A 13,539-nucleotide genomic window follows, 5' to 3' on the forward strand; every position below is an offset into this window, starting at 1 on the left:
TGTTAGTTCACGAAATGGTTGTGGATATAAACAGTCTTTTTGTTGTGGATATAAGTTAACCAATTCAACTTTTGAAATTTTTCTTGAAGTTTAATCATGGTCTTGATTTCTCCCGTGGGTTCTATCATATCATTGTAGGTAAAATGAACACCCGGTTTCAGTTTAACATTATCGTGATAAGCTTCAGTTGGTGACATTATGGGTGGCGGAGAAGGACTTATTCTCTTTTTGTATCTTTTCCACACTTTCAGTAACACTGTTTTGACATCGCAGTCTTCTAATACTTTGTCTTTTTGAATTTTTGATTTAGAGTCCCACAAAACTTTATGGAAACCTTGTCCCGAATCCGCCCGCTCTAAAATAACATGCCGGCTTTTAGGATGTTTTATCCATTCGGTTATCCAAGTTAGGCAGGCAGCGTGGTAGTATAATTTGAAATTAGGCAATGCTAGCCCTCCTCTTTTCTTTTCGTCCTGAAGGACTTTGAATCTGAATCTCAGTTTTTTCCCATTCCATGGACATCCCTTCTTGTAGCTTTTCAATTTGTTGTACACCTACGGTTGCCAGGTCCCTCTTCACCCCCGGCAGGAGGTTTTGGGGGCGGAGCCTGAGGAGGGAGGGGTTTGGGGAGGGACTTCAATGCCATAGAGTCCAATTGCCAAAACGGCCATTTTCTCCAGGTAAACTGATCTCTATCAGCTGGAGATCAGTTGTAATAGCAGATCTCCAGCTAGTACCTGGAGGTTGGCAACCCTGTGTACACCTCTTCCTCAGTTTTCCAGTATGCAAAAATATTAGAACTGCATTACCCAAACTTCTGATTAACTGAAGCGAGGTTCCTGCATATTAGTTGGAGCAGCATGGAGTTACATTGCAAGCATGTCCCAAAGAGTATAGTAAATTCAGATGTGGATCCTGTTAATTTTGAGAACCAGTGTGTTAAACTGTGGGACCAACCTCCCTTTTATCTCGTAGTCTCTTTTAAAACTTTTGCTTGTGCTAACATCTCAGTATTTAACCTTTTACTTGTGTTAGGTTAACAGAACACAAGAGTTGGCTCGGTTGGCCACTGTGTGAACAGACTGCTGGATTTGATGGACCTTGGTCTGATTCAGCACGGTCTTTCTTATGTTCTTAAATGTTTAGAAAGTTAAATGTCATTTTAAAAAAAATTAAGCCAACAATTAGTCACAAATAGGTTACAGAGATACTGGATAGGATCCAATTTTTTTTTCCTGCTAATGGAAGGGGAGATGTAATTACCTGCTGCAGACCCAATTTGCCCTTCATGTCATTCCTGAAAGTCTGCTTTTCCCCAGGAGCAGCACTTGGGTCAGACCAGTTAGTTCCAGCAGGAGTGGGAGAGGCAGGGAAGTTCTATTTGGCTTCCAGAAGTGCCTTCCGTTAGTGGAAATGAGACCAGGGCTCTGTGGATTTTGATGCAGTTCCTCAGGGCCTGCAAGAATGAGATGTTCCACCAGACCTATGGTTGAGGACAGCAACGGTTTCTTATAGAAACTTTCAGAGAAAGCAAGAGAGATCGAATTCATTGTTCAAACCCATGGGGGCTAAAGTTTTGAACAGATATATGAGGCGCATTTCATTCCTATGTAGAATCTTAGGGACATCCTCCAACTGAAATCTACATGGTTTGTATTGCCAAAGTGCGAAAAATGACAAATCTGAGTCAGAATGAATGCCCTTTCTCTAAAAAATGGCTCGTGAGTGGTGCCTCCAGGGTCCTAGCGCGAATCCTCGCTTTGTGCTCGCTAATACGTAATTTTAATTGGCGGCTCGTGGACCCGATGTACATAAGAAAACACGGGCAAATAATTCCGTACACAACATTTCTGGACGCACAATTCGTGAATTGTTGTAGTTTGTATTTAAGGTTAGAACTGGACGAGCTAACTTCTTTGATTTTTTGTTCTTGGAATTATATGCCTGGTGATGTAACCATTCTGATTTTCATGTAACATACCTTTGGAGTTGTCGTTGGTTGTTGGAATTATATGTCTGGTGATGTAACCACTATTGATTTTCATATAATATAATATACTTTTGGAGTTCAGTCGGTGTTGTATCCTTTCATGCTAATATATAGCAGGTTGGTGAGGATATAAGTGATTATTTGATAGATGTGTTACATTGAGCTGGTGCTGCACATTCTCTCAACCTCCAGGTAATAGCTGGAGATCTCCTGCTATTACAACTGATCTCCAGACTCCCACTGATAATATAATGCCCAGATATAAGGGCTTGTTTAGAACACTATGTATTCATACGCACACACATGGAAGCTTTGGGTACGTTGGCATCCACAACTATAAGAGGCCAACAAATTACATTGCTTGCCTGGTACGGCCTTTCACCAGTAGAGAAAACAGTGTCTTTGAATTACCTTCATCTTTAGGAATGTGGTTTCTAGTTACTAAGATCACAAGACCTAGCACTTGCTTAGAGACGCCTTCGGGCAATATCTATAGGCTATGCTAATTAGAGTGGAGTAGACACCTAATGTGCACTGGTGCTTTTGTGTATCAATCTGCTTGTCAGCAGCCATGGGCCTGCCCTATGCGAATGCATAAATAATTCTGAGCTTCCTTTGTTTCTCTGGTGAGTAACTCTGCATCTTATTTGTGGGTTATTTCACCCCAGGTCTGTGTTTAGCTAAATAAAGAACTGTTTTGCTTTTAACCTCCTCCTAGTTGTCTTTATTGGACTCTATAAGACAACCAGGCACTTCATTAAGAGATCACTTCACCTGGAGAAAATGGCTGCGTTGACAATTGGACTCTGACATTGAAGTCCCTCCCGCAAACCACGCCCTCCTCAGGCTTTACCCCAGAAACCTCCCACCAATGGCAAAGAAGGACCTGGCAACCCAATTTACGCCATCCTTGACCCCTCCTTGCTGGGATTGTTCCATTCTTACTCGGCTGGCAACTGCCACTAGAATGATTCAGGGCGCCAGAAATTTTTAAGATGTTGGAATTTTTAACTGGAAATGTATTTTTTAACGTGTTGAAATGTTGTGTGCCACCTCGAGCCTGGCATTGCTGGAGTGGAGCCTGAGGAGGGTAGGGTTTGGGAGGGGAAGGACTCAATAGGGTAAAATGGCATGGAGTCCCTCTTCCAAAGCAGCCATTTTCTCCAGGTGAACTGATCTGTATCGCCTGTAGATAGGGTTGCCAAGTCCCTCTTCACCACCGGTGGGAGGTTTTTGGGGTGAAGCCTGAGGGTGGGGTTTGAGGAGGGGGAGGGACATAGAGGAGAGGAATGCCATAGAGTCCAATGGCCAAAGCAGCCATTTTCTCCAAGAGAACTGATCTCTATCGGCTGGAGATCAGTTGTAATAGCAAGAGATCTCCAGCTACTATCTGGAGGTTGGCAACCTTACTGCTCAGAGGGGGACCGAAAGATGCAGAGTCACTTACCTTTCAAGACAGGCCAGAAAGACTTCTTCTGTAAGGGGCCACGCCTCCCAAGACATGCAGGTATCCAGCTCCGCAGCTCCGAAGACTTAGCGGCACATCAATCTTTGGAAGAGGGTGTGGCGATTTCCACCAAACCCCACCTCCCATTGCAGACCCCTATTTTGCCCTATATACTGTTCCTGAGGGTTTGCAAACAACCCCCTCCCCTGGAAAATTTTTTTGGGGCGGCCACTCAGAGGACTGCAGCAGGAAAGGCAAGTGGGAAACTCCCAGTCCACAAAGTCTGCAGCAGTTTGGATACACATCAATATTGTGGCAATGTGGACAGTGCTGATAAATTTTAACACAAAAGATCCAATGTAGTGAAATGGTTAAGAGGGTCTGACTAGTATCTGGGAGACCCTGGTTTGAATCCCCACTCTGCCATGGAAGCTTGCTGGGTGACCTTGGGCCAGTCACACTCTCTCAGCTTAACCTACCTCACAGGGTTGTTGTGATGTTAAAATGGAGGCAAGGAGAACAATGTTAGCCACTTTGGGGGGAAAGGCGGGGCACAAAGGAATGACGGTAAGTAAGTAAATAAGTCAGGGCAACCCTTACAACAGCCCTGTGAGGTAGGCTTGGCTGAGAAACGGCATGTGGCCCCAGCTCATGCACTGAGCTGAGAAGGGATATGAACCCAGGACTCTCCCACCCTCGTTTGACACTGCACCACTCTGGTGCTCATATCTCCCCCCCATAGGCCATGTTGCACTCTGCAATGTGACCCGTATATTGCATCGAATCTGCATTACCTTGGTGTAGAATTAAACACAGAAGGCTCACAGCTCTGCTCCATCTTCTTGGAAATTCAAGCAATATTGCAAAACATTTCTATTTTCTCATTTCTTCCATTCGGGGCTTTTTCTCTCTCTTTTGTACCCAAATTAAGCTGAGAGAGAGAAGAGATACTCTGGGATAGAGCATTTGTTTTGCTGTAGCTTTATGTGTTCGTGTGCATTTTCCTTCCACAAAGACAAAGTGCTTGCAGTCAGATACCAGCAACCTTCTTAACACCCCCTTCCTATTTTATCCATGCCTGTTTAGCATTGCTTCTGTACCCACCTTTTGTTATGGCAAGAGGAAAAATGGCATGCTATAATGTTATAAAAGGTACCTCTGAGCATGTACAGAGTGTGTTTCCTCTTCACTCAGCAAACTAGCAGAGTTCCCCAGAGAGAGAGCTTTCTTTAAAAATTAAACCATATTTCCCAAAAGAGCCATATTTTATCTCTTAAACTTTAGACCAGGGCTGTGTACCTAGCTTACTTCTTCCTAGTGGATGCCCAGCCTATTTTAAATATACCATTTTAAAAAGAGTCTTTGATTAGATTGTTATTTTGGATGGGTTTTTTTAAAGATGGGGGGGGTTTAGGAAGATAGAAAAAACCGATTTGGAGACTTTCAAATACGATCATATTAAAGGAAACTCTGTTTACTTGACTGCAAGTTGGTTATGAGACACTTTGTGGCAGTTTCCAACCTCTATATAAAAAAATGTAGGGTACTTGGCCAGGCCTGGTCCACCAAGTTTATAAAATTTATAAATGTGCTTCAAGGTTTGTAAAATTAAGCCTGGCCTAGTCAAAGTGGATACACACAACATTTTTCCCCTCTTCCACAACAACAGAACACCCAGTTAAGTGAGCGGGCTTCAGATTCAGGGTGGACAAAGGAAAATACTGCTTCAAATAATACATCACTGTCTTGTGGAACTCACTGCTACAGGATGCAATGAATGACCTTGCACCTAGATGTGATTTATGCATTTTAATCAAGTTTTATATTTTAACCGTACTGTTTCAATGTTTTTACATTTGCTGCCTTATGGATGCTTGATTGGGCAGAAAGCAAGAATGCAAACATTTAAAATAAATAAACAGCTGGCTTTCGGTAGGGGAGAGACATGGAGGATAGGTCCATCAATGGCTATAGGGTCACAAACCACCCAAACTGATAATTTTAAACCCCTAGAATTAGTGCAGTCAAAATTTCTAAGATCATTATTCAACACCCCAAGAGGTACACCAAATGCGGTCTTGAGACAGGAGGCGGACCTTGGCAGGGTAAGAACGGAAATATGGCCCCATACACTTTTCTATTGGTTGAAAATCCACCTTCATCCCTCTGGCTTAATTCCTAATCTGCTCGCTGCCAATCCCTCTTCTCAATGGGTTGTGAGAGCCACAGACAAATTAAGAGCTATAGGGTTAGATCCAGAACAACTTTTAGAAGAAGGATTAAAAAAAGCAAAAAGTATGGTCCATCAACGTCTTACTGATATTGAGTTACAAATAGAGCATGCCGCCTTACCCCCTTTCTATAAGCATTTGAAACCTAGATCGGCCTTGGCTCTAGTTCCATACCTAGACAATATTAGCAATCCAAACCACAGATGGGCCTTTTCAAGGGCAAGAATTGATGCCTTTCCCTCCTCGGTACTTTACGGTAGATTCCAACGAACTCCCCGGTCTATGAGACTTTGTCCCTGCTCAAATGATTCTGTAGAGACAGTCCCTCATGTTTTATTTTACTGTGCTTTGTATGTTGCTGAGAGAAAATGGTTAATCGAACCTTTATTACAGCGTTTTACCTTAGCCGGAAATTCCTTACACCAGTCTGAGAGCTTTTTCTTGAGATATCTCTTGGAAGACAAGAATATGGGGGTTTCACGTTCGGTAGCAAAATTTTTGTTCATTGCAATTACCATACGTAAGGCACTCACAAACAAACCAGGTTCCCCGCAGTCTGATAAACATTGAGACTTTTTTTTATCACAGTGTAAATTATAATGCATGGATTTTAATTGGTCTATCGTGTATAAGACCTACATAATGTTTATAATTAATTCTTACCTGTTTACATGCTTTGGATTACTTTATATTCCTCCTAAACTTAATATTTTTATCTTCTGTACATGTGGCGGATATTTTGACTGGTCATGGACCGTTTTAATAAACTGACTGACTGACACTGACAGAATGACTGACAATGGCTATTAACCACAACTGCTGAATGGAGCCTTAATGTTCAGAGGTAGGGGACCTCTGAATACCCCTTTAGTGGGGGAAACAAGTGCCTTAATGCAATCGCTCTCTTCCTTTGCCAAGGACAGCATTGATTCTGGATGTCAGGCAAGGAGCAAGCCCTGCCCAGAAACATCTGCCTCCATGTACCAGGGCTACTAGGGCTTCTGCCGCACAGCTTTTTCCCTCACAGACTTAACAATCATTATACCCCCTTCTAAGTCCACGGGGACTTAGAAGGGAGTAACTCTGCTTAGGACTGCACTGTTAACAGCAGTTAGAACTGTGGTTGACATCCTTGGCCCTCTTTTTATTCATTCTCATCTTCAACCAAAACGCTTGTATAATTATATAATCACCAGCATCAGTTCTGTATCTAACCCATAACTTTGTTAGCATTCTTCTAATTCTAAAAGAGTACCATTTTACTGTTCTTTAATGCTGGGCTATAATTAGCTAATAATTGCACTTTAATGATACAGTTTATATCTGACTAATATAAGTCATACTAATTTGCATTCCAGGCAATTAACTTTTTAACTATACTAATTGTTCTAGTCATCTGTTTTCTTGCCATTTTAACCATCTCTATGGTGATGTTTATTTCTCCTTTTCCCCACCATGTAGGGTTGCCAAGTGCCAGGTAGTAGCAGGAGATCTCCTGCTAATTCAACTGATCTCCAGCCGATAGAGATCAGATCACCTGGAGAAAACTAGCTGCTTTGGCAATTGAACACTAAGGCACTGAAGCCCCTCCCCTCCCAAACCCCGCTCTCCTCAGGCTCCGCCCCAAAAATCTCCCGCCGGTGGCGAAGAGGGACCTGACAATCCTACTACCATGGTTATTTAATGTTTCAAGTATTAATAGATTTTCCACAGGCTGAAACAAAAATCTATCACTGTTGATTTTGTATATACCCCACCAACTCGGTCTTTCTGATCCAGGATATGCAAGCCACACACACACACATACACACACACACACATGGTTGCTGAATTTCATATATCTTCAGTGCAAACCTATTTTAGATTACAAACCTGGAGGAAAGGACTGAGCTGAGTTAGTCAGCCTGAAGGTGTTGTAAGATAAATACTAAAATAGCGTTGTTCAGGGATCACCAGATTCATGCTACAATATTGCAGGTGAAGCTTCATACCCAATCGCCCCCAAATACACACACCATTCAAAAAATAAAGCAAAAGCCCACCGATATCTCTTTTTATTAGAGAGGTCATTCGGTATCCATCACTGTTCCAAAGTGGGGCAGTCCCTCAGCTTCTCCACAGGGGCAGCCCACAGTCCGGAGCGATGGCAAAGATCCATTCTCAACAGGCAGGCAGCTCCAGAGAAGACCGACGTGTGGTGGGTTTAGCATAGCCAGCCAGCATCCCGCCCCAATTCCCCTAGCACAAGCAAGTTCCAGCATTCCCCCCTCAGGGAACGGTGCAACGGTCTCCTCATCAGCTTCTGTGCCACATCTCCCACATGAGGGCAGCATTACCTAGAGCTTCTGGACACTTTTATGAGACACTAATTATTTTTAAAATGGCCTGGCTGAACAGCATGCCTCTTCTTTCCCTACTCATAAACTGAAGCAGCTCCGGCTGCACTGAATATTCTACTTTTGGTGCAGGGTTCAATTTCCTATTTTTAAAAAAACCCACACAGAACTAGGCATGGGTCACATTATGCAGAAGGTCACAAGCAACAATAAATTAAAAACTCAGAAAGCCATGAGGACTAGCAGCAGACACCTGCAAATGGGTTAAATTTAGCCGTGCTTATTACACCAGGGGGAGAAGGAAAAGGCCTTCACATTTTAAAAACAAACGCAGTGTAGGAGACATGGGAGAATTCAAGATCAGGGAAATTGTGTGCCCTTCAGAGTAAAGATAATTAAATTAAACCAAGTCATACAGAAGCATTTCTAAGTGGTCAATGGAGTTCTTTACCACACAGAGTGACATCGACCCACTGACGAAACAGATAAAAGTCCCAGCTGCCTTGAATTTGCTAGTGAAAGAGATCTTCTGTGCATTTTGTAACATTTCTGCAGCAAGTCTAAAGGGTCCCGGCATCTGAACCAAGCTGAACTCATTATGGCCACAGGTTGCCTAAAGCTGGAGCAGATCTTCTGCTTCAGGCAGCTCCATCTGAAGGAAACAGAGCGAATCCTGGCTCCAAATACGGCCAGACAGATGGCCTCTTCTCCAGCTACTCCTCCCAGGCGAGAGAAACACATCAACACAGCTCCCTGGAGATCGGCCGTCAGATCCTATTGCGATGGGACAAAAGGAGAGAGAAAAAACCATAGCCAGCAGAAGGAAAAATGGCTGCCCTACTTTACTGAGGCCTAATGTCTCCTGGTACTTTTCTCAGAATTGGAAACTATGCCTGGAAAACAAGACAAATATGAACTGGGAGTAACTTTAGAATGGCTAGATCCTAGAGATTAAGAAGTCTCCAACATTTGTGTGGAAAAAATTTTCCATGAATTTAGAGCAATTTAAAGTGGTTGCCCTCACTGAGTTCTAATATCTTGTGGTGTTTTTCACAGCACTGGAAACTATTCCCAGAAAACTAGGAAAGTAAATGCTTATATATGAATTTTTTCACTAAAATTAGAACACTTTAGACCTGTCAGCCTCTCATTTGCTTCGTTTTTGGTAGCAGTAGAATACAAAGGCGATAAGGTGGCTCATGTGCCTAAACTGTGTTACTGGAAGGCCACTGGAAGGTACACTGCCTCTGAACATGGAGGTTTTTATTTAGCCATCAAGCCCAAACACCGCCAGTGTTCAACAAACAACAATAATAATAATGCATGAATTCACAACTCACACATGGCACAGTGTAGAAAATTCATACTAAGCAGATGACATAAGCTATGGGAGGAAGAGCAACGGGTTCAAGAATGAAACCCATCACTTTTTAGAGCCAGTCATATGAGGTACACCCTGCAGATACTACTAGGATTAGCCAACTCCTTAAAATATAGAAACACAGACCTGGAAGAGACCCCAAGGGTCATGTAGTCCAGCCCACTCCACAATGCAGGAAATTCACAAATACCCACCCCACCCCCCAGCAGGATCCCTGGGCCAACCTGCCCTGGAGGAAAATGCCTTCCGGATCCCAAAGTGGCGATCGGCATTACCCTGGGCATATAAGAAAGAGCAATAAGAGCCTAGCACTGGCTCATCCTTTCCTGCCCTCCTTCTCACAATCTGCCTAAATTCATGAGTCACAAAATCAGCATTGCTGTCAGATAGCCATCTAGCCTCTGCTTAAAAACATCCAAAGAAAGAGAGCTCAGCACCTCCAAGAAGCCTGTTTCACTGAGGAACTGCTCTGTCAGGAAGTTCTTCCTAATGTTTAGCCAAATACTCTTTTGATTTAATTTCAGCCCATTGGTTCTGGTCTGACCTTCTGGGGCAACAGAAAACAATTCCGCTCCATCCTCTGTAATTGTCTATACTCTAATACATGAAGATGGCAATTATGTCACCTCTCAATCGTCTCTTCTCCAGGCTAAACATACACAGCTCCTTCAACTTTTCCTCATAAGACTTGGTCTCCAGATCCCTCACCATCTTGGTCGCCTCCTCTGGACACATTCCAGCTTATCAACATCCTTCTTAAACTATGGTGCCCCAAAATTGAGCACAGTACTTCAAGTGAGGTCTAACCAGAGCAGGGTAAAGTGATACTATCACTTTGTGTGATCTGGACACTATACTTCTGTTGATACAGTCCCAAACCGCATTTGCCTTTTTAGCTACTGCATCACATTGCCGACTCATGTTCAGTGTTTGGTCTACTAAGATCCCAAGATCCTGTTTGCACATACTACTGCTAAGACAAGTCTCCCACATCCTATAATTATGCATTTGAATTTTCCTACCTAAATGCAGAACTTCACATTTATCTCTGTTGAAATTCATGTTGTTAGTTTTAGCCCAGTTTCCCAGCTTGTCACGATCATCTTGAATCTTGATTCTGTCTTCTACTGTACTTGCTGCCCCTCTCAATTCAGTATCATCTGCAAATTTAATAAGCATCCCCTCTATTCCTTCATTCAAGTCATTTATAAAGATGTTGAACAAGGATTGATCCCTGAGGCACTCCGCTTGTCACCCCTCTCCAAGAGGATGGGGAACTATTTACAAGCACTCTTTGGGTATGATCTGTCAACCAGTTACAAATAGATCCTAACAGTAGTAGGATCCAGACCACATTTTAGCAACCTGCCAACAAGAGTATCATGTAGAACCTTATCAAAAGACTTACTGAAGTCAAGATAAACTATTTCCACAGCATTCCCCTGATCCAACAAAGTAGTAACTCTCTCAAGGAAGGAGATAAGAGGTTAGTTAACATGATTTGTTCTTGAGGAACCCATGCTGGTTCTTAGTAATCACAGACTGACTGAGGATTTGTTCTAAAACCTTACCAGTATGGATGTCAAGCTGATGGGTCGGTAGTTACCTGGATGCTCTCCCCCCCCCCTTTCTGGCACCTCCCCTGTTCTCCAAGAATTCTCAAAAATGATGGACAGGGGCTCCGAAATTATATCAGAAGTTCCATTAGTACCCTCAGATGTAATTCATCTGGCCCTGAGGACTTGGTTTCACTTTTAAAAGCTAGTGGTTTATGTAGCACCCCCATGCCTATCTTAGGCTGCAACTCCCATCCTTCATCATGTTCTCTTTTTGCCAGGTTGAGCACTGTTTCCCTTGCTTCCTCGCCCCGCAGTGGGCCTACCACTTCCTGTTCTTTTTCTTATTCTGAACATAACCAAAGTACCCTTTTTGTTGGGTTTAGCATCTCTCGCTCGCCTAAACTCATACTGAGCTTTAATTTTTCTAACACTCTCCCTACAAGCACAGGCTATTTGTTTATATTCATCCTTATTTATATGGCCTTCCTTCCATTTCCTAATTGAGTTTTTAAAAACTTTAATTCTTTATGTATCAATATCGTGGTCATCTTAGCCGCTCTCCCTCAACAAAAGCATGTGACAACACTCTGTTGTTTCAGGTGTGACATGGAAACACAGCCTCCTGGGAGAATTCAAGACAACAAAGAACCATGTTTAAAAGCCTACCATGAAAGGGAGGGGCAACCCCGTGGAAGAGCGCTCACATTATATACAGAAGGGGTCAGGATCAGTCCCCAGAATCTCTAATACCAGGGCTGGCAGTGAGAGCTGGTGCCAGTCAGAGAAGACCGTATGGGGCTGGGAGGACCAAGGAGATGTTCATGGAGGAGAGGGCTATCCATTGCTACTAGTCAAAATGGATACTAGTCATGCATACCTATTCTCTCCAGGATCAGAGGAGCGTGCCTATTATCTTAGGTGCTGTGGAACACAGACAGGATAATGCTGCTGCAGTCGTCTTGTTTGAGGGCTTCCTAGAGGCACCTGGTTGGCCACTGTGTGAACAGACTGCTGGACTTGATGGGCCTTGGTCTGATCCAGCAGGGCCTTTCTTATGTTCTTATGAGATCACCAACAGTGACAAGAGCAGCAGCCATCTGGGGCAGCTTTACCCTCACGGTCCCCACAGTGCTCTTCTCCGCTGTTCTGCCACCATGAGATGAACCAGAAGCCACACTCCAGCTGAAGCTGTCTCTCTTGCACTGTATTCATCCAGGTTGAGCTATGTTGGATACTATCAGTGGCCTAGTAGAAATCAGTGGTCTAGTAGACCAGGAAAACTGACCTAAAATGATCTGATTTGGTATAAGCCATCTGCTGTCCTCTGCCCTTACGTGGATAAGCCCAGGCTAGCTCAATCTCTTCAGCTCTCGGAAGCTAAGCAGGGTTAGTATTGGATGGGAGACCACCAAGAAAGTCCATGCAAAGGCAGGCAACGGCAAACCCCCTCTGAACATCTCTTGGCTTGAAAACCCCACGGAGTCGCCATAAGTCAGCTGTGACTTGACAGCAAAAAGAAAATCTACTCATGAGGCAGAAAGTGATTGCATAAACCATAGGGATCAGCAGAAGGACTTACCAACTGCTCCTTCACCACCCACTCCCTGCCCAATTGCCAGGGAAGCATTCAGAGAGGTGTAATGCATGGGATGAAGCATGTGGAAAGAGTGCTTGTTGACAATCCACCGGGAAGGGGCGCTTTCTTCAAAGTGTCTCTCCTGTTAAAACCATTCATTGTTTGGATGGGATGTGTTTAAGTTTCTAGCTGCAGGATTAAGCCCAGTGTTGCCCCCCCCGCCCCACCCTGAGCATCTGGACAGGAATGGTTAGAAGCTCCATGAAGTCACAGGTATTATGCATGGCAAGCATTGGGGACTCTTAATATTTATGGGTTTCAACAGTTTGTCATCATTCCTGGCCCCCCGTTATGATCATGGAAGAAGCACAGCAGAGGACTCACAGGCAAGTGGCAAGTTTCATCCTACTCAGGGGACTCCCAGAGCATGATTCTAAAGAAATATGACTCTAAACTAACCAAAAGATGATAATCCCCAAAGAGTCTGATGAGGACTGAGCAGGCTCTAAGGAGGCATAGCTCACTGAGAGCAACCAAGTGAAAAAAAGAGGGGAGGAAAAATAAGGATGCTCAATACCATGAAAGTTACAGAATCCTTGAGATTTCCAAAAGGTCGCCCCATCCAGTGAGTCTTTGCGGGGCTTGCTGCTATTACTGAAAAGCCCCTTGGAAGTTTTCAACCCAAAGTGTAAATTAATTAAGCCGTCAAGCAGCCATGGAATGACACCCAATTGTCTGAGCCCATCCTCCGTGTACTCCAACCCTCTACTTTTCTGGTTGAGTTGTTTTCCCCTTTTTTGTTTGTCTCCAACCAGGAGAGACCAGCTGTCCAGTTCTGGTCCTTGGCAGGGCCGCCAGATCCTCCTGGCCACGCCTGGAAAGATCTGGCACTTCTTTTCTCAGACGTCTTGCTAAGAGAGCCCCAAGATTGAGGCTGCGCTCCTGCACACAAGCCACGCTGCACAAGAACACACCCGACAGCGACAGGAGCCCTGGAGAAAATCAAACTCCCACAAGCT

General features: G+C 43.8%; 1 protein-coding gene across 1 annotated transcript in view; it reads right to left on the bottom strand.

Annotated features, from left to right (window-relative positions):
* Positions 1-8,674: 8,674 nt before the first annotated feature.
* Positions 8,675-13,539, bottom strand: part of CD164L2 (CD164 molecule like 2) — a 62,243-nt gene continuing 57,378 nt past the window's right edge. Inside the window, exon 7 of the mRNA XM_056846446.1 lies at positions 8,675-8,778. Within this exon, the coding sequence (XP_056702424.1) occupies positions 8,772-8,778 (7 nt within the window). The 3' untranslated portion in view covers positions 8,675-8,771. The remainder of the gene's footprint in view (positions 8,779-13,539) is intronic.

The sequence above is a fragment of the Euleptes europaea genome, chromosome 3 (assembly GCF_029931775.1).
Source record: "Euleptes europaea isolate rEulEur1 chromosome 3, rEulEur1.hap1, whole genome shotgun sequence".
Classification (NCBI taxonomy): domain Eukaryota; kingdom Metazoa; phylum Chordata; class Lepidosauria; order Squamata; family Sphaerodactylidae; genus Euleptes; species Euleptes europaea.